Source organism: Lepisma saccharinum, unplaced genomic scaffold (assembly GCF_977018435.1).
Source record: "Lepisma saccharinum unplaced genomic scaffold, izLepSacc3.1 HAP1_SCAFFOLD_574, whole genome shotgun sequence".
NCBI classification, from domain to species: Eukaryota; Metazoa; Arthropoda; class Insecta; order Zygentoma; family Lepismatidae; genus Lepisma; species Lepisma saccharinum.
The window spans coordinates 8,170-34,490 of NW_028143247.1; the positions used below are offsets into that span (position 1 = coordinate 8,170).

The following is a 26,321-nucleotide window of genomic DNA, read 5'->3' on the forward strand; positions in this document are numbered from 1 at the left end:
AGATCAGCCCCTTATTTATTGAATGCAGAGAAGGAGAAAGAACTAGATGCTATAATATCGGACTTGTTAGTCCAAAATGTAATTGAACCTTCTAACAGCCCGTATGCTAGTCCTTGTTTCCTGGTTGACTTTCAAAACAACACCAAACGTTTTGTGGTAAATTTTTCCGAGGTTAAGCGTCATATTATGTTTGACGCTTATCCTCCACGTGTTTTGGAAGAAAGTTTGTCTAAAATAAGTCAGGGCACAGTTTATTTTTCTGTTCTTGATTTTAAACGTGCATTCAATCAAATCCCAATTAATGAAGAAAGTAAGAAAGTAACAGCCTTCGTCTCACAGTCGGGACAATGGCACTTCGTACATTACCTTTTGGTTTAAGCGTAGGTCCAAGTGCACTGGTGAGAGTTATGCAAATTATGTTTGGTTATCTTAAAGAAGAATTTTTATTTTGGTATTGTGATGATTTGATCATCTTTAGCCCAAATAAAACCAGTCATTTGAAACATCTCAAAATTGTACTAGAGATATTACGTAAATATGGTGTTACAATTTCACCTTCTAAAAGTCAATTCATGCAGGATGAAATATTTTTCCTAGGTTTTACAATTTCTCAGTTAAACTTGTAACTAGACCCCAAAAGAGTAGAAGTAGAATTTATACCTAATTTCCAACAAGTTGTAGCCCCTCTTAATGATTTAAAAAAAGGAATATGTAGTTTAAATGGGGATCTTTAGAACAAAACACTCTGGATCATATTAAACTTCTCTTTGAACAACATGTTGTACTTAACTTGCCTGATATGAATAAAGATTTCGTTGTCCAAACCGACGGTAGTTTTATAGGCTATGGAGCTATCCTGCTTCAAGAGGACGAATTTGGTAATTTACGTCCTGTATTTTTGTCACTCGAAACGGTTGAAAGATCGAGATAAAATTTGTACAATATATGATATTGAATTATGGAGCCTAATGTTAGCTTTGGATAAGTTTCATTATTATTTGAGAGCTAGGCCATTTAAAATTCAAGTAGATAGCATGAGTGTTGCTTGGATGATCAAGCGGGCAACAAAGTTCACTAAATATGCTCGTTATTTGGAAAAGATGTTATCATTTTGTTTTGAAATGGAACATATTCCTGCTAAAAATAACGTATGTTCTGATTTATTGTCCAGCATGTATGATAATAAGAATTTTGACACCGAGACGCATGATTTGGAAGAGCTCACAAACCTCTATTTAACAATGTGGTCTCATCCCTTGTATAGTAATATTTTGTCTGACGAACAATACAAAGACGAAATCTTGGAACCTATAATAGATAATATTCGACAAAATAAAGATGTAAAAGATTATAAAATGGTCAAGGATGTCTTTTTACAAAACAACAAAGGTATCGGGGATGCCTTATAGGATTTGTGTACCTAGTAACACTCATAAATCCTTGATTGAGTATTTTCACAACAATATTTATAGTGGAGCACATTGTGGTTGGTTTAAAACCTTGAAAAGAGTATAGAAACATTTTACTTGGGACAATATGAAGTCCATGGTTAAAGAGTTCTGTCTAACCTGCGACTTGTGTCAGAAAGCTAAAGAACGAAATGAGAATCCGGTTAACATTTTATGTTCATGTGTAATCACTATACCCAGCCAAAGATATCATGTAGATGTTGTGGGACCATTACCACGGTCTAAGAATTGTAAATATATTTTATTAATAGTTGATGCTGCAACCAAATTTGTTCATTTGGAAGGGTTAAGAGTTTTGAACTCCAGAGTAGGGATGGCCAAACGGATCTGGATCCGGATCCGAAAATTCCGGATCCGGGTCCAAAAGTTCCGGATCTGGATCCGTATCCGAAACTTCCGGATCCGAGAGTTTCGTATCTCAAACCCATTATAATATTACCACACCTTAAAAGGTATTATGATCTTCGATGACAAAGAAATTTTTCATTACTTAGTCCTACAACAATTTTTTTTCAAGTGTTGTTCCTAAAATACTTTGCTACGCATCGGCTAACACACTCGTGAACAAAAATAATCTTACTTGTTTAACATAAAATGTCAGAGGTGATTTTGTAAATGCCATTGAAACGAATATGTATTCATTCGAATGTATTGGAAATGGAAGCACACATAAATGTGAGACATTCCATTCCAGGATGAAACCTTTAACACATATAACAAGATATAAATGTTAAACAAAAATTATACAATTTTTCTAGTTACAGTTTTACAAATTAAAATAAAACATTATAATATATGCAGTGTTATATAATTACAAAGTGTAAGACTAACAAGGGAGGTTATCTAAGTGTCCCCCTCCGATTTCCATGAAACTCGGTAGGTGTATAGTGGGTCCCAATGGAAGAAATACCTGTTTTTTTGTTTCGGCTAAAAAACGGTTTTAGGGGGCAACCCCCCCTCAAATGTCAAGATGAGGACAAATGTTCGTTGAGTAATCCACGTACCTGCAGACCGTAGTGAGGTGGTGAGGACCAATGACCCGTGTTCCCCAGATCCCGCACCACACCATGACTTTGGTATGTCCAACCATCTTGGATGGATCAGTCCAATGTGGGTTACTGTCTGACCAATAACGCAGGTTCTGCTTGTTAACCTCCCCGTTAACGTAAAAGTTAGCTTCGTCCGTAAAGAGCACATTCTGGGCGAACTGTGAGTTATCTGCAAGCTCTGCTGTTGCCCATTCCGCAAACTGAAGCCGCCGGTCAGGATCGTCTTCAGAAAGGTGGTGTAATAACTGCAGCTTGAATGGATGAAAATGATGTATCTTCAAGATCCGGCGTATGGAGCATCTGCCAACACCAGTCAAATGAGACATGCTACGCACACTCCTTGTGGGACTGAGGGCGAAGCTACCTAACACGGCGATGTTTGTCGCCTCATCTGTTGATGAACGTGGCCTCCCAGACCGTGGTGTATCTTTCACACTCCCTGTGGCAGTGAACCGGGACAGCAGTGATGCAACTGTGGCGTTGGAAATTAGATGTCGGTCTGGATGGCGAGCGGTGAAATCGGCTGCAATGGTGCGAGAACTTATTTCCCCTGATATTAGGATGATCTCAACCCGTTCAGCGTCGCTTAGTTTCATGTTGTCCTGTCAACCTGCAACGAAGAGAAAACCTTTGTAACTCCTACACGAATAAAGATACATCAAAATGGATAACACCGTTTAATTCCTGACAAAATTCTAGCCTAAAATTATGTGTCACACGACCCCCTTCCCATTTAAAAAAATGAAGTTGAATCCAAGATGGCGGACTTGAAGATGCCGGCCGTCAAGATCAACGTCATCATAAAGTTTTCCCCCACCCCCACCACGCATATCCAACACTCACTGACACCTATCCCCACAGTGACTTCTTTTATTTAGGTGTATTGCGACTTTTGACCCACCCTGTATAACTAGGAGCAAGATGGGTAAAATAATATCTGTCTTTCTTTCACCACCTTTCAGTTATGAGTACTAATTCATAATTTTCCCCATTAATATTATCTATAAATATATCCAATTTTGATTTTGTGTTTAATCCACTTAAATTTTGATAATAACTATTCAATTTTATATCATTTAAAAATATTACATTATCTTTTTGTTGAGTACGTTATTCAGATACATTGTTATCCCTGTTTACTACGTTATTAGCAATATTATCTATATTGCATTCAATTACATTATCATTTTTTTAACTTTCCGTAATAATAAAAATAATAATGTTTAATTTAAAATAATCAAATTAAATCAAATTAATACTAATTACAAACATAGATTAATAGTATGTTATTATTATACGATTAGGTAAATAACAATAGAGATGTAACAGCGGAATCGGAATAATTTACATAATAACAAGTTTCCTGGCAATGAAATCAATGTCAAATAGACGAAAAATTGAATATTTATGGAATAACAAAATTGATCTTACATGTAGTTGGAAAAAAGTAAGTTTCTGATTAATATTTTATGTATTTTATTTTGAGTAGTAGTGTACATAGTAGTTAAGGGGGGGCCATAGCACGATAACCAATCAGTATCGATTACCTTAATCGATTTCCAATAATCGATAAGTGATCAATACATTTTTTTGGGTGAAAATCGATTTTTTTTAAATTAGGTGTGGGTGGGGGTGTTTCCAAATAAGGAGTTGTATGTAAGGGTATGTGGGTGTTGTTAACCTAAGATAGTGATTGATTGATTGACAGGTGTCATATTTATTTATATTTTTTCCAAATAAGGAGGGTTTGTGGGTGTCCTAATAATATAGTGATTGATTGATGTAAATGATATGTTTGTAGATTGTTGTATTGTTAAACCTTATTGTAGTTGTTAATATTATTGATAATAATATAGATTGATTGATCGATTGTTTCTATAGGTGATTGGTGACGTCATCGATTGTACTGGGTGCATGCATGCTGTCTCTGGTTGTGTTGTCGTTGCTGCTCTGTGCTTGGTGTGTGCGTGTTTGTGGTTTATATAGTAGCGGTGTGTTTGTGGGGGGTGAATGCGTGCGCATGCTCTGTGGGGGAGTGCAGGTGGTGTCGGCAGCTGTGTGGATAGAATATTTTTAGCCTCTGCGTGGGAGCGTCGACATCTGTGAGTATTGAATTTTTTGCTCTGCGTGATATGTGGACGTGATGAAATTGATCTCTCTGTGGGGGGTTCGTTGACATCTGGCGGATGCTCGGTTGGAATGTGTCTCTGTGGGGGGGTAGCTTTGGCGGCATGTGACCAGTTCAAATATACCTCTATGTGGCGAGGGTTGGCATCTGTCCAAATATATCTCTGTGGGGGAGCGCAGCTGTGTTGTTTCCTGCGAGGTTCGAATGATTCTCTGTGGGAGAGTCCGGCAATGGTGTCTGGTAGTTTCAGTAACCGTTGCGATGTTGTCGGGTGAAGAAGCAGAATTGATAACGTCAGCGTTGAATGGTTGCGGTTGTTTTCCGGGGTATATCGATTTGTATTGTATGGCTGTGATATTGCAAGAGTACACACCAAGGAAGCCCGTGTTTTGTGCAGGTTGTTGGGAAATGCCGCCTAACCAGGAGGGTCATGTATGTTTGACGGAGCATTTTCGTTATTGTGATTCGGAGGAAAGTCGCGACGATAATTGTGAGAACTGTATACGAAGGAAGGTGAAAAACGCGTGCGACTATTTCCGCGATCCGTCGAACGCTGAGCATGTATTTGCATATTACGAGCCAAAGCATGTTGAGGTATGTGGAGGTTGCGACAAAACAGTAATGGAATTGTACGGTGGTCTTCAGAGAATGATCGAGGGCAGTGTTTTGATGGAGGATCTTGTACGTTGGTTGGAACGTAATGAGAAGCTCAACGGTCCGGAGTTGTTTTGGGCTTTACGGGGAGAGTAAGGTGAGGAGAAGCAGATGTGGAAAGCAGCTGCATATTGTGTTTTTTTTTGTTTGTTTTTTGGTATGTTTAAGTGGTTTGGTTTGGTTTTTTGATCATTTGTCGCGAGGGGATGAATGCGAGAAGTCGTGCGGAGTCGATGGGTAGAGGTTTTGACGGTCGAGTGGGTGTTTTCTGTCGTTTTCTTCGAGAGGGTGTTGTTCGTACGGACGAGACAGGTATATTGAATAGCGAGAGGTCGCGATTGGCTACATTTAAGAGGTGGGATGTTAGGTTTATGAATCCGAAATCTCTAGCAAAGACGGGTTTTTACTTTAATAGGTTACCGGACGTAGTAAAGTGTGTGTTTTGTGGTGTTGAGATAGGAAATTGGGAGTTTGGGGATAGTGCAGAGAAAGAGCACAGGCGTTGGAGTCCGTACTGTCCGTTCCTGAGGGGTATGTTTGTGGGGAATATTGAAGCGGAGTAGGCACGGGAAATGGAGTTTGACGATAACGTCTGTGTGATGTCGCCGTGTACGTGTTTACCCGATAGTTTGGATATGTACTGTGTTTTCCGCAGTATGACCAGTTATACTCCCGAGTACGCTGTGTTTTGTATTGGTTGTTTCGAGGGTTACCCAGACAGCGAGGCTCATCCGTGTGTTAGGGAGCATAATAGTGTCTGCGGCGGACGTGGTGTAGATGGTGACTGTAATGTTTGCGTGCGGAAAAAGATACGAAGGTGGGTTAGCTACGCCCGACAGCCGGAAAATATGTATCATATGTTTGCACACTTTACTCGCGACCACCGTAGATTAGTCGAGGGTTCCGGCGGAGACAACGACGACGACGGCGATACGACGGGAGTGGAGTTTATGTTTTACGAGACTTTGCTTCGATTGGTTGAGTTGCCATCGCTGATGAGGGAGCTGGTGACGTGCATCGCGCAGAACGAGTGGCTGCATGGACAAGGTAAGTGGAGCAGTTGATGTACAATGTTTGGCATCTGGCCATCTGCGAGGATCGAATTTTTTGCTCTGTTGTTGGCATCTGGCCAGCTGCGCGGATCCATTTTTATGCTCTGTGGGGGAGCGCAGGTGGCCGGATGCGCGGATCGAATTACTTTCTCTGCAGCTGTAGATGCGCATGCGCGCGGGATCCCTGGAGTTTGGGTAGGATATAAGTGACCGTCGATCGGTGTGAGCATCTTTTGCGGTAGGGAGGACCACAGGTCAACCAGTACACAATGGTGTTGTTGAAATCGGGTGAGATATACGTGAGCGCCTGCGATATTCTGTTGGACCAATATGAAAGGGGAGAAGGTGGAGGATCGGAGAGGAAGAGGATGATTCTACAGGAGATTATCCGAATGATGGGTCGTGGCGAACCATGCCGGCGTCTTGATTTGCTGGAACGTTTGATGTCCGAAGTGCGTAGTTTGGACGGAAACCAGGAGGGAGCGGGAACGTCGTCCAGTAGGAGGGATGACGACACCGGCGGCGACCGCGATTTTCTGGTAGAAGAGGACGACGACGAAGAAGAAGAAGAAAAAGAAGAAGAACGGGAAATTGCACCCCATACGAAGTATGTGGACATCAAAGAAATGGATGTTCGTCGAGTGAAAAAGTATAACGCTACGTGTACTACGACGACCTTTACCTTCAGGTCGCCGGACGAGAGCGGAGATGCCATGAGTTGGGTGCACGAGGGGTTGGACGCTGTGCTGAACCACATCGTGGATCGACACAAACCATCGGACAAAGTGGGCGTGGTGCTGGAGAACAAGTCTGACGAGTCGGTTCGACCGATTGGTTTGTCGATACGGAGAATCGATCAACTGGGTGCTGATATGTTATGGAATGTGGTCGCCAGGGTGTTGCAATCGAACGCCACGTTCTTGTCGACGTATATCCTACAGCTGCGTGTGTCCGTGATTGGCATGCCTGTCGGTTACGGACGTCGGAAACTGAACTCTCGCGAGCTTGTACCGCACGAGAGATACGCAAAAGTGAAGAGAAGTGTGGTGACTGTGAAGAGCGAGACCAGAGGTGAGAAGATATGTCTGGCCAAAGCCCTGGTGATCGGTCGGATGTATGCCGACAAAGAGTCAGATCCTGAGTATTTCCGGAAATGCAACAAACAATTTAAGATGGGGCGGAGAGTGTTGACGTCGTCGGCGATGGAGTTGTGTAGAAAGGCCGGGGTATCGCTGGAGTCGACGGGGGGAGGTCTCGCCGAATTGGCTGCGTTCCAGCGTTATTTCGGAAGTGAGTACAAAATCTTTGTGTTCAGCGACCTGGAGAAGCCGGATGTGTTGTTCGCCCAGGAGGTACCCCAGGCGAAAAAGTCGATATACCTGTTGCTGAATCAGAGAGACAACCACTATGACGTCATTGTGAATCCAGTGGCTGCGTTCTCGATTCCTTATTTCTGCGAACGATGTTACGCTTTTTCCCGAAACTTGCGGCACGTGTGCAAAAATATGTGTCATCTATGTCACACGTCGCCCGTGTGCGAGAAGGAAGATGTGGTGCATTGCGAACGATGCAACAGGATGTTCAACAGCGATGTGTGCTACAAGAACCACCTAAGCACTCGCTACGGCGGGGGGACTGTGTGCACGCAGATACGTAGCTGCACGGGATGTTACCAATTGTTGGACGCCACCCATCCGGAGAGTGCAAAGCATCGTTGCGGCTTCAGGTATTGCAAGACGTGCAAATCACAACGCGAGATGAACCATCTGTGCTACATGCAGAGGGACAGTGGAGGTGGTGAGGAGATCAGCTGCAAGAGATACCTGTTTATGTTTTATGATTTCGAAGCCACGCAGTGCACACCCTATGTCGGTCGACCTTCGACATATGTACACGAACCATGCTTGTGTGTGGTGCAGCAAGTGTGCAGTGTATGCATCGAGGACACAGATGTGATGAAAGATTGCTTACAGTGCGGTATTCGCCAGCACTGCTTCGAGGGAGAGGATCCTGTGCGACAGTTTATGGACTACGTCTTCGTGGAGCGACCCTACTTCAAGAGGATTGTGTTGGTGGCCCACAATTTCCGAGCCTACGACGGTATGTTTGTGTTGACCGATTTGCTGAAGAGGGATGTAGAAGCTCCCGAGGTGATCATGGACGGTACGAAAATCCTGTTTATGAGCGTGGGGAAGAAGTTGCGATTCCTGGATTCCTTGAACTACTTGCAGATGCCCCTGTCGAGTTTCTCAAAGACATTCGATTTGGAGGAGACAAAGGGATTCTATCCGCATCTGTTCAACACCAAAGGAAATCGCGACTACAAGGGTCCCTTCCCCAACGACCGGTTCTTCGATCCGGACCACATGTCGCCGCAACACCGCCAAAAATTCTACGAGTGGTACAACAGAGCATCGAAGGAGTGTGTGTTGTACGATAACGCCCACGAGTGTCGCAAGTATTGCATTCAGGACGTCACAGTACTTCGAAGAGGAGTGATCAAATTGCGTCGGTATTTCTTGGACATCGCCAATGTGGACATTCTACAGGACTGTTTCACCATAGCGTCGGCATGCTCCCTGGCGTACCGAAGACATTTCCTCTCGGACAACACCATAGGCGTGATTCCACGTGACGGCTACCGCAATGTGAGTAATCAGAGCAAGATCGCGCTGAAGTGGTTGCTGCATCTGGAGAAGTCGGAGAAAGTAGAGTTGAAATATGCCGGTAAAGAAAGGGAGCATGTGGCAGTGAATGGCATCGCTGTGGATGGGTACGACAAAACCACAAGGACCATCTACCAGTTCCACGGGTGCTATTTTCACGGATGTCCATCCTGCTATAAGGAGCGATCGAGACCCGTGTCGAAGAATATCCAATCCGATCCGGCGGATACGATGGGTGCTCGATACGAGCGAACGCAGAGGGTGACATCGAACTTTCGCCTATTGGGTTATACTGTGGTGGAAATGTGGGAGTGCACGTTCCGCGGGATACTGCGGGACCGACCCGACCTCAGCCGCGAACTGGAAGAACACCCGTTTTTTCGGAGTTCTCCGCTGGTGGCGAGGGATGCGTTGTATGGAGGTAGGGTGGAGGTGTTTAAAATGCGAGGAGTGGTTGGCGCCGGCGAGGAGGAGAAAATACGCTACTACGACATCACATCACTGTACCCGACCGTCAATAAGTTCGCCAAGGCACCCGTGGGACACCCAGAGGTTCTGTTCGGTGCATCAGCACCGACACCGAAGGAGGTATTGGAAATGGACGGCATAGCCAAACTCCGAGTGCTTCCGCCGCGAGACCTATACATTCCCGTGCTGCCTATGAAGACGGGAGGGAAACTGTTGTTTCCGTTGTGTTGGAATTGCGCAACGGGGCTCCGACAAGAAGGAGAGTGCGACCACACGGATGCGGAGAGAGCAATCACGGGAACGTGGGTGCTGGATGAAGTTCGCCTCGCCGTCGAGAAGGGCTACAAGATTCAGGATGTGTACGAAGTGTGGAGGTACCAGGTGAGCGTCTACGACCCGACGACAGGTGAGGGGGGTTTGTTCGCTCAGTACGTGAGTAGTATCGATCTGCGATAGTGGATGTTTGTGCCCTCGGGCGTTTAATATTCGCAATTAATTTGTATGTACTTATAACTAATTTGCACGGGTTTTAATTAATTTGCACGTATTTAGAATTCATTAGCATGTACTTAGAATACTTTACATTTATGTATTTGCATGTTTATAACTTTTTATGAATATATAATTATTTATTTTATGAAAAATATGTATATAGAAGGTAATTAGAGGTACTAAAGGCTATGCATATGTTTTTATATTCATTACTGCAAAGTATGTAATGTATCAATCGATAATAATTAATGTTTATAATATTGAAAATAAGTTTTGTATGGTTTATGAACCGCTATGAACGGTGGTAATGGCTGTAGGTACAGGTCCAATTACGATTGGGGACGGTCCTGGTACTCGAACCCACGATATGCATCGGTATTAATTAGTACTATGTAATAATTTCATCATGTTATGAAACACGATGGTTTCACACGCCAGACAGAATACTGTCTTAGAATCTCGACTCCGCTCTGATGCCAGACAGAGAGAATGAATTAATATTCCACGCAGGTAGAGAAGAAAGGAATTTTGGGGAAGAGCGGTCAAGGTCAAATGACGTCAGAACGTCAGAACAAAGAAGGAATCTGATTGACCAATCAGAGAACGCGTCGGTAGGTTTTCAGAACCGGTTTTTTTTTCCCAAGGTTAACCAGTACGCAAGAACAGGGGAAAGCTATGCAATAGTGTAGGGCAGGGGAGGGATTCAACCAGACAACAAAGAATGTCTGAGAATGCGCAGCAAGGGTCAAATTTTTTGAAACGGTGCGTCGCTTGCATGCTAGAACATGTTTCTGTCAAAGTATGCCAAGGTTACCGAGAACACTAGAACAAAGGATGATGGGAAGGAGTTCAAGGTGAACTAGAACGCAAGAACAAAGAAAGCGTCGGTTTTATTTCCACCAATCAGAAAACGCGTCGGTTTTATTTCAACCAATCAGAGAACGCGTCGGTTTTGTTTATGAAGTATAAAAAAACGCGTAAAAGCGAGAAAATGTTAGTTTGAGAAGAATTTCTGAACCATTGTGTCAGAAAAGATATCAACTTGTGATTATTGTCTGAGATTTGAAGACAAAGAACTCAAAAGAAGCTATAATTAAGGTAAGTGAATTGTTACATATATGTAGCGTGTTTTAAATAATGCGTAAACCAAATAATGAACCGAAGAAAACGTAAATGCAAACCAAAAAACAAATTTGTGTAATGTGAACAAGTACTACAACTATTTTTTCTATTTTTTACAGGTGATTCTATTTTCTGTGCACGTGTGACTGGAAGGTTCTGTTACTGAAAATGGCGTCTACAAGCTCCACAAACGAGGCTAACCACACTGGGGTGAGTACTTCGGATGAAATTATATGTAATTTTCATTCTGGAATGTATACTTCCCCACTAGAACTTGTTAACGCATACTATGATATGTGTGACAGAGTTGTGTTCCACGACGATATCCCTTCATGTGATCCGACTTTTTTCTGTGAGACAGTGCAAACAGCAATGTGTCAGTTAGGGGTGGGGTCAAATCAGTTTTCAATTGTGGATGAAAGAGAAATATATTTTAGACGATTTGGAATGCTAGGGCGGGAGGTATCCATTGAAATACCTAATCAGGTTGTGGGGGACCCTGAATATTTGGTTGGGTCTATGTTTCAATTTTTGATGAAAAAGATTTTCTTTGATGTGGCACCGGACAGTCAGGTTGGTTTGATTATTTTCGGCAATGAAACCAATAAGGATATTTATATCCCTTGGCGCCGCCTTTCGGCATTAAATCCTAAAATTATTCAACACTATGTGACCAAAGTGCTGAACAGCAATGAATCCTTTTTTGTAGATAACGCTTTGAAATGCATGGCGCATATTGTCGAACCCAAGCGCGGGAGAGGGAAGAACAAGTACCCTCTGTACAGAAAGTACGCCCCTTTACTATCAATAAACAACGCGAACCAGAGACAGCGGGCTATCACTGTTCTGACTAACGATGACAATTTATGTTTGCCGCGCGCTATTGTATTTGCCCAAGCCAAAATTGACAAGAATACTAAGAAAGTCGACTCGTTTCGAAAGTATGACAATAAATTGAAAGAAGCGGCTATGCGGTTATGCTATGAAGCAGGCGTTGATCCAACCAATGGATGCACAGTAGAGGACATTGTTAAATTTCAGAATCATTTGGGACCAGAGTACCAAATTGTAGTGTTTTCAATGAAAGAGGGAGAAAGGGAGTATGAAGTTATTCGATCCACTCCGTTCGCCCCTAAACAGATTAATTTACTGTATCACGATCAACATTTTGATATAGTCAACTCTGTCCCCAAACTTCTTGTGAAAAATTATTACTGCCCCAAATGCCAAGTCGGATTTAATAATAAATATCAACATACTGAATGCACTAGGTATTGTTCATTATGTGAATACACTCATGATGGTAATGAATCCAATAACACTATCCCCAGAAAATGCACTGCATGTAATAGGAAGTTTCTGTCCCCGGAATGTTATGAAAATCATTTGCGCACCGAAGGGCGAAAATCAAGTGTTTGCCAAACTATACACCAATGTAACGTTTGTTACAAAGTAGTGAACAAAAGAAATCGCAAAACACCACACAAATGCGATGAATTCTTTTGTAAAAGCTGTAATGCTTTTGTAGAACCAGCACACAAATGCTATATTCAGCCTGTTAAGCCTGAACCAAGTGCAAAGTTTCTTTACATTTTTTATGACTTTGAGTGTATGCTGGTAGAAAGAGAAAATGAGCAGAAACACGAAGTTAATCTCGCTGTTGCTAAGCAAGCCTGTCATGTCTGTAAAGACACTGATGTAGATTTCTGCGAGATGTGTGGTCCCCGTGTCCATATTTTCCCCAATATTCAAGAATTTATGCAATATATTCAAACTCCAAGGGAAGGGTTTGATAAAATTGTGTGTATTGCACATAATGCAGGGCGATACGATTCACATTTTGTTTTAAATTATTTGATTACTAAAGAGAATATTACCCCCTCCGTAATTATGCAGGGCAGAAAAATAATAGAGATGTCTATTACCAAGAAAGTAGTGTTCAGGGACTCGTTGAATTTCATGCTCATGAAATTGAAGGACTTGCCTGCAAGTCTGGGACTAGCGGAAGATTTGCAGAAAGGCGATTTTCCGTATTTGTTTTCAACCCCTGCAAATCAGAATTATGTAGGTCCATTCCCTGATATTCAATATTATGATATAGATTCCAAGTCCCCCAAAGAAAGAGAAGAGATGCTAAAATGGCATGAGGAAACGGTCCAAGCAGGGAAAATTTTTGATTTTCAAAAAGAGTTGCGCGAATACTGTATTAAAGATGTAGAAATTCTTGCTGCTGCATGTATTAAATTCTCTAATCTGATCGAAGATCTGACTGGAATACAGTGCTTTGTTCGCTGCGCGACTCTTGCGTCGTTAGCGTCTTTGATATTTAGAAGTAAATATCTTAAAGAAAACACGCTTATTAAAGTTCCGCCATTTGGATTTCGGGAACAAGACCAACAGTCTCTAATTGCATTAAAGTGGTTAAAGTGGGTAGAAAATACTGAAAAGATCACTCTAAGACACGCAGGGAATCTCGGGGAGGCTAAAATAGGACGTTATAAGTTGGACGGGCTCCATGAAGAAAGCAAAACTGTTTATAGTTTCCAAGGGTGCTACTACCATGCTTGCCCGATTTGTCTTCCTGAAAACAGGGATAAGCCTCTTAACGAGACTGGCGAGACCCTAGACCATAGGTACGAACGTACTGTTACCCGTAAAGAAATATTAGAGCAAATGGGGTACAAGGTTGTAGAAAAATGGGAATGTCAATTCAATGAAGAAATTAAAAAAGATCCAGAATTACGCAAATTTATTGCTGAGAATTGTTATTCCCTGAATAATCCACTTATCCCAAAAGAAGCTTTTAATGGGGGACGCACTGAACTTTTCAGGGCAGTTTATGAAAAACAAGATAATGAAAATACGAGCATGAAACTGCTAGATGTAGTTTCCCTTTACCCTGCAATGATGAAGCAAAGAAAAATGCCTACAGGGAAACCAGTGATTTACACGTCAGAGTTTCCTACCTTGGATAATGTGTTTGGGGTTGTAAAATGTGATATTCTCCCCCCTAAAGATTTATATTTACCAGTACTGGGCATGTCATGCAATAACAAATTAATGTTTGCTTTATGCAGAACTTGTGCACAAAGCGAGAATCAAGAACAATGTTCACACGCAGATAAAGAAAGATACTTACATGGCACCTGGGTATCGGAAGAACTGAAACTAGCTGTAAAAAAAGGGTACAAAATACTCAAAATATATGAAATTTGGGATTTTCCTTCGGCTCACCAGAATGATAATGTGTTCAAAGACTATGTAGACACATTTCTTAGACTGAAACAACAGTCTTCAGGATACCCTTCCGGCTGCAGTTCAGAAAATGACAAAGACAAGTATATTCAAGATTATTTCGATCGTGAGGGAATTCAACTTGTAAAAGATGAAATTGCACCTAACCCAGGGCTTCGTTTTATTTCCAAAATTCTGCTGAATTCAATTTTTGGTAAATTCGCCCAAAATCCTTTAAAAACTAAGTCTATTTTTGTAAATACAGAACATAAATTCCATGATATAGTGTTTAATCCACAGTATGAAATCAGTAATGTTGTCCCTATTTCCGAATCTTGTTTATTAGTGAATTATATTGATCTGGAAAGCAAAAATGAACCGTTAGTACTTTCAAATGTACTTGTCTCTGCGTTTATTACTGCTTATGGAAGAATGCACTTATATTCTTTTATGGACAAAGTCAAGGAAAGTATTCACTACGTGGATACGGACTCTGTGTTCTATGTAGAAAGAGAACATGAAAAACTTATTCCTACAGGCTCATTTCTTGGTGAAATGACGGATGAGATTAAAGACCCCTACCAAATTACATGCTTTTTGGGTGGTGGTCCCAAAAACTATGCATATAAGATGGTAAACAAACATGATCCTCAGGATGAGAAACATGTTATTAAAGTAAGGGGCATTACCATGAATTACAGAACTCGACTCCAGATTAATTTTGATTATTTTAAGCAACTGGTCAAAGGGGAAATTGAAAAGCGAGTTGTTGAGAACCCACGTAAAATTAAACGAAAAGCCAATTTTGAAATTGTTTCTGAATCTGAGCAGAAAACACACCAAGCAGTCCACACAAAACGAAGAAAAATTGAAAATTTTGAGACGGTTCCATATGGTATCTAAATAAAAAACGAGTGTTTTGTTTTATTTTTTATTGTTTTTTTACAGTCCTAAGACCCTTCTTAGTGCCTCAATTTGTGTATTTATCCAGGGGCACTCCCCCTCAATTCTTTGTCTTCCACAGACACTACATCTCCCCTCTCTTCTTCGCCTCTGACGCGACGAGGGAGGGGACACCGGGCGCAGGCGGTGAGCGGTCCGGAGGTGGAATATGAGGGACTTTTTTGCCCCTAAATCCCACTTCCCAGCAGATATCACATTCGCGTTTAATTTCATCCTGAAAAGAAAAGATAAAATTAATTTGTGGTATATATTTGGGCCATTGTGTGTCTGCGCTTCAAGCAGAGAACGTGTGTTGTTCAACATGGAACTGCGTTTTACACACCCGTTTGCAATGATGGTTTGTGGGCCCTCACAAAGTGGAAAAACCACTTTTGTGGATAAGCTTCTATTTTATAAACATAAAATGTTTACACAAGTTCCAAAAACAGTAATATGGGCGTATGGTGCGGTTCCTCCCAGATTAAAATTAAGCCAAAATACAAATATTCAGTTTATTGAAGGAATCCCTGATGTAGCAAATATGGATATTGAAACTCCTGGATTAATTGTCATTGATGATCTAATGAATGAAAGCAGCAAAGATTCCGCTGTCGCAGATATATTTACGAAATATTCTCATCACAAAAATATAAGTGTTATTTTTATAGTACAAAACTTATTTCACAAAGGTGCTAAAATGAGAGACATAAGCCTCAACTCACACTATCTTGTGATATTCAAAAATCCACGTGACAAACACCAAATATACCATTTAGCACGACAATTCAAACCTGACAATAGTAAAAGTGTTTTGGAAGCTTTTCAAGATGCAACTGAAACACCACACACTTATTTAATGTTTGATTTAACACAAAATACACCTGAAATTTTACGTATGAGGGCGCATAATTTCCCCGATGAACAAATGGCTATTTATGCCACTGGAAAGCATGTCAACAAACCATTTCTTGTGCGAACGTCAGAATGACATCACAACTAAAAGAACATGCTCCGGCACTTAAATTATTGTGTAAATTAAAACCTATTCAACGGAAACGCCTTTTGCAACGAGCAACACCAGGACTAGTTCGTGTACTAGGACAATGTGCAGCCAACACAGTACGCGGTAATATTCCGCTTTCAGGGGTACAAAAAACTAAGCTTCAAAAGTATAAGGCCAGTTTGCGTAAACTAGCGGCGAAGGGCACTTCGCTCAAAAATAAAAAGAAAATATTAATTCAAAAAGGCGCCGGCTTTTTACCATTTTTAATCGGTCCGATTATATCAGCGTTAGGTAGTGCATTGTTTTCACAATGAGCGTGAGAAAAATGATTCTTGTTCCCGAGGACTTTGCCACTAATATGCATGCCTCCGTTGAGAAAGCTCAGAGACACGAATCAAGATTAGATTCTAATATTCGTACAATATTAGCACGTGAAGATATAGGGGAAAGTGAAAAATGGAAACTTTACCAACAGGCACTTCGACTATTTGTTAATTTTACTAAGCCTATTCCCACACACCTACCATTGATCGAAGAAGAAGAAAATAAGCTGCCACAAATAAGTGAACCAGTGCAACAAGACGACCCCCCTCCTAGTGTTACTCTCAGGGAAGAAATTCTTGCTTCAGTACCGAAAACTGTTCAGAAGAAAACAGAACTTTTACTTAAAAGACTATTCTCTTCTCAATATATAAATTGGGACGCATATGGAACAGTGTACATAAATGGAAAAAGAATTCAGGGTTCAAATATCATAGATCTGATAAATGATTCTGTTCGCCCCCGTAAGAAAAGTAGAGATCCTGTCGGGAGAGATCAGTTCCAATCTATCCTTCATTCTCTAAACATACCCAAAGAATATATAGTTACACGCACGCCCCCAACCCCTTCAAGAAATAGGAAAGCTGAGTTTATATGGGAAGATATATAAAGTATGGATCTTAAAACATTGTATTATACACATGAACTACCGACTTCATTTTCCAATACTGAAAAATTATCCATACATTCTACGCAATCACGAAAGAATATTTCTGAGTGGCTATCAAAACAAGATGCATATACTTTACATGTTCCAGTTAGAAAAAAATTCCCACGTAAACGTTACGAAACCACTTTTCCCCTGGAACTTATGCAAATGGATTTGGCAGATATGCAGAATATCGCCAAGTACAATGACGGTATGCGCTATATACTTTGTGCAATTGACGTGTTTTCAAGGCAAGCGTTCTGTATACCAGTGAAAAGCAAAACGGGTGAAATTATGGCAAAAGCAATCACTAAAATTATAAACATGTTAGAATATCCTCCTGTTTACTCCCAGACAGATCAAGGAAAAGAGTTTTATAACACTCAAGTGAAAAAAGTGTTTGACAAGTACAATATTATTCATTATAGCGTTTATTCAGAACTAAAGGCAGCAGTAGTGGAACGATTTATTCGTACTTTAAAATCAAAATTGTATAAACACTTCTCAGCCAATAATACATATCGTTATGTAGATATTCTCTCCCTTGTAGTAAAATCATATAATCACTCGTATCACCGTTCTATAAAAATGGCTCCTGTTGAAGTGAGCGAAAATAATGCGCTGCAGGTCTGGTCTCAGTCTAGAAACAATACAAGTCAAAAAACCAATAATATCAAATTTAAATTTAATATCGGTAACTACGTAAGGATAAGTAAAGCCAAAATGAAATTCGAGAAAGGATATCTACCTAGTTGGAGAGAGGAAATTTTTATAATTAGTGATCGTATGAGTACTGATCCCCCTACATATCGTATAAAAGACTGGAGTAACAATCCTGTCAAAGGCATTTTCTATGAACCAGAATTACAAAAAATTACGCTTGATCCAGACAAGCCATTTACTATCGAGAAAATTCTAAAACGAAAGGGAGACTTTGTCCTAGTAAAATGGAAAAACTACCCCCTCGCATGTGCAAGTTACGTACATAAATCAGATATTACGCGTGTTTAGGTTAGTTGCCATTATGCCGCTGGACGAATTCTATGTTACATTACCTTCCAATGTAAACTTGAACTTGTTTCCTGATAATAAAATAGCACATTACCGTACTAAGCTGAGCGAACCAATAGAATTAAATGAACAATGGGTGGTGGCGGCCACAGAGCTTCATTTAACTTGGAGTTTTTATAATATTGTTTCCGATACAAATAGCATTTCATATCAATTTAAACCGAAAAAGAAGGACCAGATTTTTTATAGTGAAAGTATAGTTCCTAAAGGTTACTACTCCAATATTCAATTATTATTAAACAATATTCCCCCTTCAAAAAGAAAACTGCTTGCTCAACATGTCCGATTTGGCTATACTTTGTCCACGCATAGTATGTATACACAAACAACGCTAGAGGAAGATGAAATTATGAAATTGTATATATCTCCACAATTAGCTCCAGTGTTTGGTTTTTCGTTGGATACTCCCAAGTCAGAAATATCTATACATTCGGTTATTGGTCCAGGTACGGCAAGATCAAGTTCTATTTATCCTTGTAATTTAGATTATCATATCCCCCGTGAAATCAACATATGCACAGATATTGTCAAATATCAAGCAAATATAGGTCCCGTAATACGAACGGTTAGTGTGGTTGATTATGAATATGGAGCAATAAAAAGTTATATATTTGAGCCCAGGCAGTATCTAAAAGTAGAGAAGCGTTACTTTGAAACAATTGAAATTATATTAAAAACAGAGCATGGAACTTTGCTTCCATTTGAGTTTGGAGCGTCAAGCGTTACATTACATTTTAAAAAAGTGGAATAATGATTTCTGAAGGCAGTGATAATGATTACTATGTAACTTTGGTTTCAAATGCATCCAAAAATATTTTTCCGACTAATACACCTTCTCATTTTTTAACTAAACTTTCTAATGCTGTTAAGCTCGAGTCTGGAGGCTGGTTAGTGGGTCTGTCTGAAATTCATTTCACAAACAGTCTGTTTAATATTCAAAAAGGACAAAATGAAATTATGTGGACTTATTATAACCAAGACTCGGATCAGTCAAGTAAACAGAGCGGTAAAACAATCGTTCCCCCTGGATATTATTCAAGTGTGGAGTCTGTTTTACAAGTTTTAAATCAAGATCATATTGGAGAAGGGCTATTTCGATTCGGTTATAACCCGTCCAGCAATATTGTTGAGGGAAAATACAATGCACAATTATCTACACTGAACCTCTCTGATATTTTGGCTCTGCAGTTAGGATTCGAACCAAATAGAAATCTTGTTAAACAACAGCATAGTTCGAAACAGACCAACCTAAATATTGGTTATCCCCAGCAGGTTTTAGTATACACTAATGTACTCAGTTACCAGTTTGTAGGAGATACAAAGGCACCTCTTTTAAGAATGTTTACATTTTCTTCGGTTCCTTATGGCCGGTCACAATCTATAATATTTAACCCCGTTCATTATATGCCTGTATCGAAATATTTATTTGATACAATAGAAATAGTTTTAAGAGACAACACAGGTCGTAAACTCTCATTTGCCTTCGGAGATCTGAGTGTTAAACTACATTTCAAGCGACAATGAGATACGATAGACGTCAGTTATATCGAGATTATTATCTCAACCAGGCGGGAACAGGTTTACCTTATTTTTCCGGTCCTCCCTATCAAAAAGGCCACGGAGCCCTCGGTTCAATATTTAAAAGCTTGTTTCGTTTTGCGGCCCCTTTATTAAAACAGGGTGCTAAAGCAATTGGCCATCAAGCATTACAATCGGGAATGGAATTTGTTGGGGATGTTTTACAAAACAGGCCTCTCAAACAATCTTTCAGAGATCGTGTAAATCAGGCGGGAGAAGCTCTTCGTGAAAAAGGCGAGAGAAAAATTTCTCAGATTCTTTCAGGTAAAGGCAGACAAAAAAGAAAGGCTAAAACTATAAAATTCGAACCTCCATTTATTACCTGCCAGTCACGCAAAAAGAGGCGAAGGGTACACATAGATATATTCGCTAATTAACTACCATGTCGTTAGTAAACTGTAACTCATCGGAATGCACAAATACAGAATTGGATTTGTTTTCTCTGCCATTAACTCAAACTAGCATTGAAAATTCTTGTTTAGTGGAGTATCGTCCCATTTCATCTTTAACTAGTAAAAGTCCAGTCGAGTTTGCCATTACTGGAGACAGTGGAGAATACATTGATCCAGCACACATTTATCTGTACCTAAAATGTAAAATAACTAAACCAGATGGTACGGCCTTAGCTGCCGATAACCTGGTTGCCCCCGGAAACAATTTTCTACATACAGCATTCAGTCAGGTCGACGTTTCGTTAAATGACAAATTGATTTCGTCCTCTGCAGGGTGTTACGCTTACAGGGCATACATTGAAACATTACTCAACTATTATAATGAGGCTAAAAAATCTCATCTCACTGCTGCTCTCTGGTATCGCGATACGCCTGGGAAATTAGAAAATCTAACTGAAAATAAAGGAATTGAAAAACGAATGAGTCTTGCCGCGCAAAGTCGGTCATTCGACATGTATGGTCGACTGTATTCTGATTTTATGTGCCAACCTCGTCTTCTCTTGAACAATGTGTCCATGAGAATTAAATTACATAGAACAAACGATGCATTTTCATTGATGGCCGCCGAGAATTCTTCTTATCGTGTAGAAATACAGGACATTTCTCTTTATGTAAAAAGAGTTACTGTATCTCCAGATATAGGTCTTGCTCATGCAAATGCTCTTGAAACTACTACAGCTAAATACCCAATTACACGCGTGGAAGTAAAATCAATAACTATCCCTCAAAATATTACTTCTTATAATCTAGATAATATATTTTTAGGTACTGTTCCTAAACGTGTAATATTAGGTTTTGTTGAAAATTCAGCTTTCAATGGTCAAATACATAAAAACCCCTTTAATTTCCATCATTTCGGATTGAATAAAATTCAACTCCAAGTTGGAACTAGAACCATTCCAAACCAACCTCTCTGCCCCAGCTTCACAGACAAAAATATTATCCAAGCATATTACAATTTATTCTCTGGAACAGGAATACATTACCAGGATACAGGAAATAGTCTCTCCCGAGAAGATTTTGATAATGGATTTGCTTTGTATCCCTTTATTCTTTCACCCACAATGGAAATTGACTCTACTTGGGACATATTACGCGATGGGAGTGTAAGTGCTAAACTGTCATTCTCTGCGCCGTTGCCTACGGCGGTCACATGCATTATTTATGGAGAGTTCGATTCTCTGATCCAAATAGACAGACATAGAGGTGTTTTCCCAGATAATACAAAATAATAATCAGTTGAGTACCAGCCAGGAAGGAGTACGGATCACAATATGAGGGCTGTCGTTGATTTTCAAGGATTCCGAGACAATTCTGGCAATTTTATTCCTAAAGAACTAGCTATAGTCGATGCAGACTCAGATAGTATGCAATCATGGATATTTCTTCCACCTTACGAATGGGATACTTTAGATATTGGAGCAAAAAACGAAAATATGTGGCAAACACAAAACAAGCATTCTCTCGAATGGCCTATCGGTGAACTTTGCTATTCGAAATTGGTTTCCGTACTTTCCCAGTACACCGAAAACGCATCAGTTATTTATTCTTTTGGAGCTGATAAATGCAAGTTTCTGATTAAAGTACTTCACCGCACTGTGGTTAACCTCGAGGACCTAGGATGCCCTAAAGCGTCACTGTTAGCCTTCCCTGCACAAAATTGCTGTCGCAATTATCACAGATTAAGGACAATCAAATGTGCTCTTAGAGACGCACATTTATACGCATCTTATCTCCGTAGCTTCATGCTTCAACAACATATTATAGGAGAAGCCACAAGGACTGCACCTAAACAGAACACCTCAACATCAGACAGTGGATATTCTTCCTTAGCTTCGTTTTACAACGACGTTTCAAGTGTGTATTACTTATCCGAGCAAGGTTGCTCTTCCAAAAATAGTGCATTTTCGGATAGTGAACAATGAATAACATTGAAATTGAAAAAACTGTTCAATCAGACAAATGTCTGTCTTTTATTTTTCGAGGTGTTTTTGCTAATAACACATTGCCAAAAAATGTGCAATTGCCTGCTGCATTGATTATTAACACCGACAATGAATCTGGACCAGGGATACACTGGACAAGTTTGTTTATAAACAGTGATAAGGAGGCCATGTACTTTGATAGTTTTGGTCAGCCTCCTAGTGCAAATGTACTAAAATTTATAAAAAAGAACTGTATATCATGGTGCATCAGTGAAACGGTGGTTCAAAACCCATATTCATCAATGTGTGGAATTTATTGTATTATGTTTTTACATTATATGTGCCGTGAGTTACCTCTAACCTATTTTCTGTCGTTGTTTGGAACAAACTTAAAAAGAAATGACAGAATTGTATGGACAAAATTCTCAAGTGCCTTTAATTAATTTACAGTGTGCCTGCAGTGAATACTGCATCGAAGACCAGTGTCTTATTTTCTCTATTGCACAAGCAATAGTAGAAAATTATCCCAAGCCTACATGTTCTGAATGTGAACTTGGCGAACCAAAAGAAGAACTTCACAAATGTCTAAATCTTGAGTGCATAGAAAAAGAGAAAATGGAACAGTTGATCAAAACTTACAAGGGTGTTATTTGCTGCTACTTCCAGCAGGCTCATAAAAGAATATTTATACGTGACAGAAAGGCGTTCGATGCAAAAGTGGACAGTGTAGATATCGAACTAGTTATGAAACTGTATACTAAATTTCTGCATAGTACATTTTTCTATAATAATCATCATATTGCATATACATGCAATGATTTGTGGGCTCCAAACAAATCAAAAACAGAACAAAAAGGTGTAATGTATATAAATGAATTTATCACCTGTAATAATAATAAAGTGTACTTTTCTGGGGCGCCAGTACAGACATTACGCAGAAGAGAATTGTACGGTAATCCCGTACGTCACTGTGTGTTTAAATATAATGAAAAGCCAACAAAAAAGTTTCACTTTTGTGGGCAGGGATATATGTATGTACCAGAATGTATATGTGCGTTGGATTCGCACCGGTTTCACTCATATGATTTTTCTTTGGAGAACAAGTTCTGGGAAGCTATTTGTTCCACAAAGTAACAACTTAAAAGCATTGTACTTTGAGTAGTTATAATGTATAAATATAGCAGCGTAGTGTTAAAGCTGTTTACTATCTATGTACAATTTTGCTTGAGAAAATATAAAGCGTTGTGTGAACGCTATGTATTACAACATGTGTACAAAATGACTTATAAAAAACTGTAAAGCGTTGTGTTAACGCTATGTATTCTGTATATGTATAACCTGACTTATAAAAAACTGTAAAGCGTTGTGTAAACGCTATATATAAATAATTTGTAAAATTAATTTGACTCTGTATTTATTTTGTAGTAGATTAGTTTTAGAACAATAAACTTGTATGTAGTAGACTTGTGCGTTTTATTTCTTTTAAAAAATAAAAGGTTTATAGTTATATGTAGAGTAAAAAAAAAAGCTAATATTGTTGGTGCAAACGGTTCTAGGTTCGATCCTTGTTAGGGATCTTGCACAAATCTCAAATACATTAATGGCGAGTGTTACTATAATTCACTTTTATTCCGTCTCGCCACGCTAAACACTTTGCCGCTAAACAAAAAAAACACAACCGAGATAGAACTTGGACAAGTTAGTTTGTATTTACAATAAAACACTAGTCAAATTCCATTCTCGTATAACACTTGTACTTAGATAAAAAATGCAATACTTACAACATGGATCATCATGGTGAAGAAAAACTCAGAAAACAAACACACCAACAAACTCAATAGAAAAAAAGTAGAAATGTGCGGTCAAATTCGGATTCCCAAGTTTAAATACCCCAAAATTCGGGCCGCCCCTATTTTCCATACTGGAAACTAACATTCCCTTTAAATTCTCGCTGCCTCGTTAACTCTACGAGTCCAAATTTAAAACCCACAGCCTCTCTTTCCATTAGATAAATTCCTTACGTCCACCCGCCTTGAATTATATCACCTTCACCTCATGTCCTTTTAACTTAAAATCCTTTTTCGTCCAAATTCTCTTCCTGGTTTGGCGATTACTATTTTAAAGTCCGTATCGCCCCTCCACACCCACACAGAGAGGGAGTTTCCGCTTAGCGGGAGACTTTTAAAATTAGCATTTTACAATCTCTTGTATTTTTTCAAGGGACACAATCACCCCGTGATACATTTTCTTTTTCCACCTGAAATCGAAGCGGTTCGTTTCTCTAACCAATTTATTTTCTCCAAAATGACTTGTTGTATATTTCTCCCATCACAACAACAACCCGTCTCGTCAGCAAACCCTTTCGCCTTGACCTACATTAACAGAGGCTTCATTCTTGATACCTGCGCTGAATATTAATTCATTCTCTTTGTCTGGCATCAGAGCGGAGTCGAAATTCTGAGACAGTATTCTGTCTAGCGTGTTGCACCATCGTGTTTCATAACATGATGAAATTATTACATAGTGCTAATTAATAATATTACATATCGTGGGTTCGAGTACCGGGACCGTCTTCTTTCGTACCATTACCACCGTTCATAGCGGTTCATAAACCATAGAAAACTTATTTTCAATATTATAAACATTAATTATTATCGATTGATACATTACATACTTTGCAGTAATGAATATAAAACCATATGAATACCGTTTAGTACCTCTAATTACCTTCTATATACATATTTTTCATAAAATAAATAATTATATATTCATAAAAAGTTATAAACATGCAAATACATAAATGTAAAGTATTCTAAGTACATGCTAATGAATTCTAAATACGTGCAAATTAATTAAAACCCGTGCAAATTAGTTATAAGTACATACAAATTAATTGCGAATATTAAACGCCCGAGGGCACAAACATCCACTATCGCAGATCGATACTACTTACGTGAACACGTTTCTGCAAATCAAACAGGAGAGTAGTGGTTGGCCAGCGTGGTGCACGGACGATGAGAAGAAGGAGGAGTATATTGGTACCTACAAAGAGCACGAAGGGATCGACTTACGTAAGGAGCGTATCGACAAGAATCCAGGACTGCGTGCTGTTGCAAAGTTGTGCCTGAACTCGCTTTGGGGTAAATTTGCGCAGAACAGTAACAAACCACAGACGTCGATCATACGAGAGCCCAGGGATCTCTTTGAAAAGTTGACGGAACCCGGTGTCAACGTGAAGCAGGTGTTGTTTGTCAACGATGACACGGTGATTGTGAGTTGGGACTACCTGAATGAGTGTGCACCTCAAAACAGCAAAGTAAACGTCGTAATAGGTGCGTACACGACAACCTTCGCCAGGATCCGTCTGTACAAGCTGTTGGACGCTGTGGGGGAAGACATATTGTACTGCGACACGGACAGCGTGATATTTCGCGAGACCAGACGATCACGCGGGAAACTACGGTTGGGCGACCACCTGGGAGATTTGACGGATGAAATGTCGGAATTCGGCGATGGTGCCTACATTAGGGAGTTTGTGTCCGGCGGTCCGAAGAATTACGCTCTGAAGGTGTGGTCCCCAACAAAGGGAAAGGAGTTCCACGTGGTAAAAATGAAGAGTATCACGTTGGACCACGCCGCGAGTTCGAAATTGAACTTTGATGTGGTGAAAGATTTTGTGCTGCACATGAACCAGAAAAAGAAGATGGTCATCCAATACCCCAGACGGATTGCGAGAAAACGACGTTTCGAGGTAGTGACAGAACCTCAGGAAAAAACATATCAGGTGGTGAATACAAAACGACGGATAAGAGATTCCACGTTGGACACCCTACCATACGGCTACCGTAGCGTCCAGGAGGATGAGGAGGAATAGAAAAACGATGGAAATGCGGTGAAAGACACAGTCATTGCGATGGTTCTCCAATGGAAACAACCGTTCCGATGCATCGTGGCTGGTCCTAGTGGTTGCGGCAAGTCGACTTTTGTGTTGAACCTGTTGCGAAATAGAGGTGAACTTATCGATGGAGGAGGATTCAAGAGGATTG

At 40.0% G+C, this 26,321-nt stretch overlaps 1 protein-coding gene across 1 annotated transcript; it reads left to right on the plus strand.

The window, feature by feature from the left end:
- Window positions 1–6,621: 6,621 nt before the first annotated feature.
- Window positions 6,622–26,149, plus strand: LOC145983034 (uncharacterized). Its single transcript, XM_083116316.1, has 2 exons — window positions 6,622–9,918; window positions 25,256–26,149. The coding sequence occupies exons 1-2, from the start codon at window positions 6,622–6,624 to the stop codon at window positions 26,147–26,149; spliced, it is 4,191 nt and encodes a 1,396-aa protein (XP_082972442.1).
- Window positions 26,150–26,321: the final 172 nt, after the last annotated feature.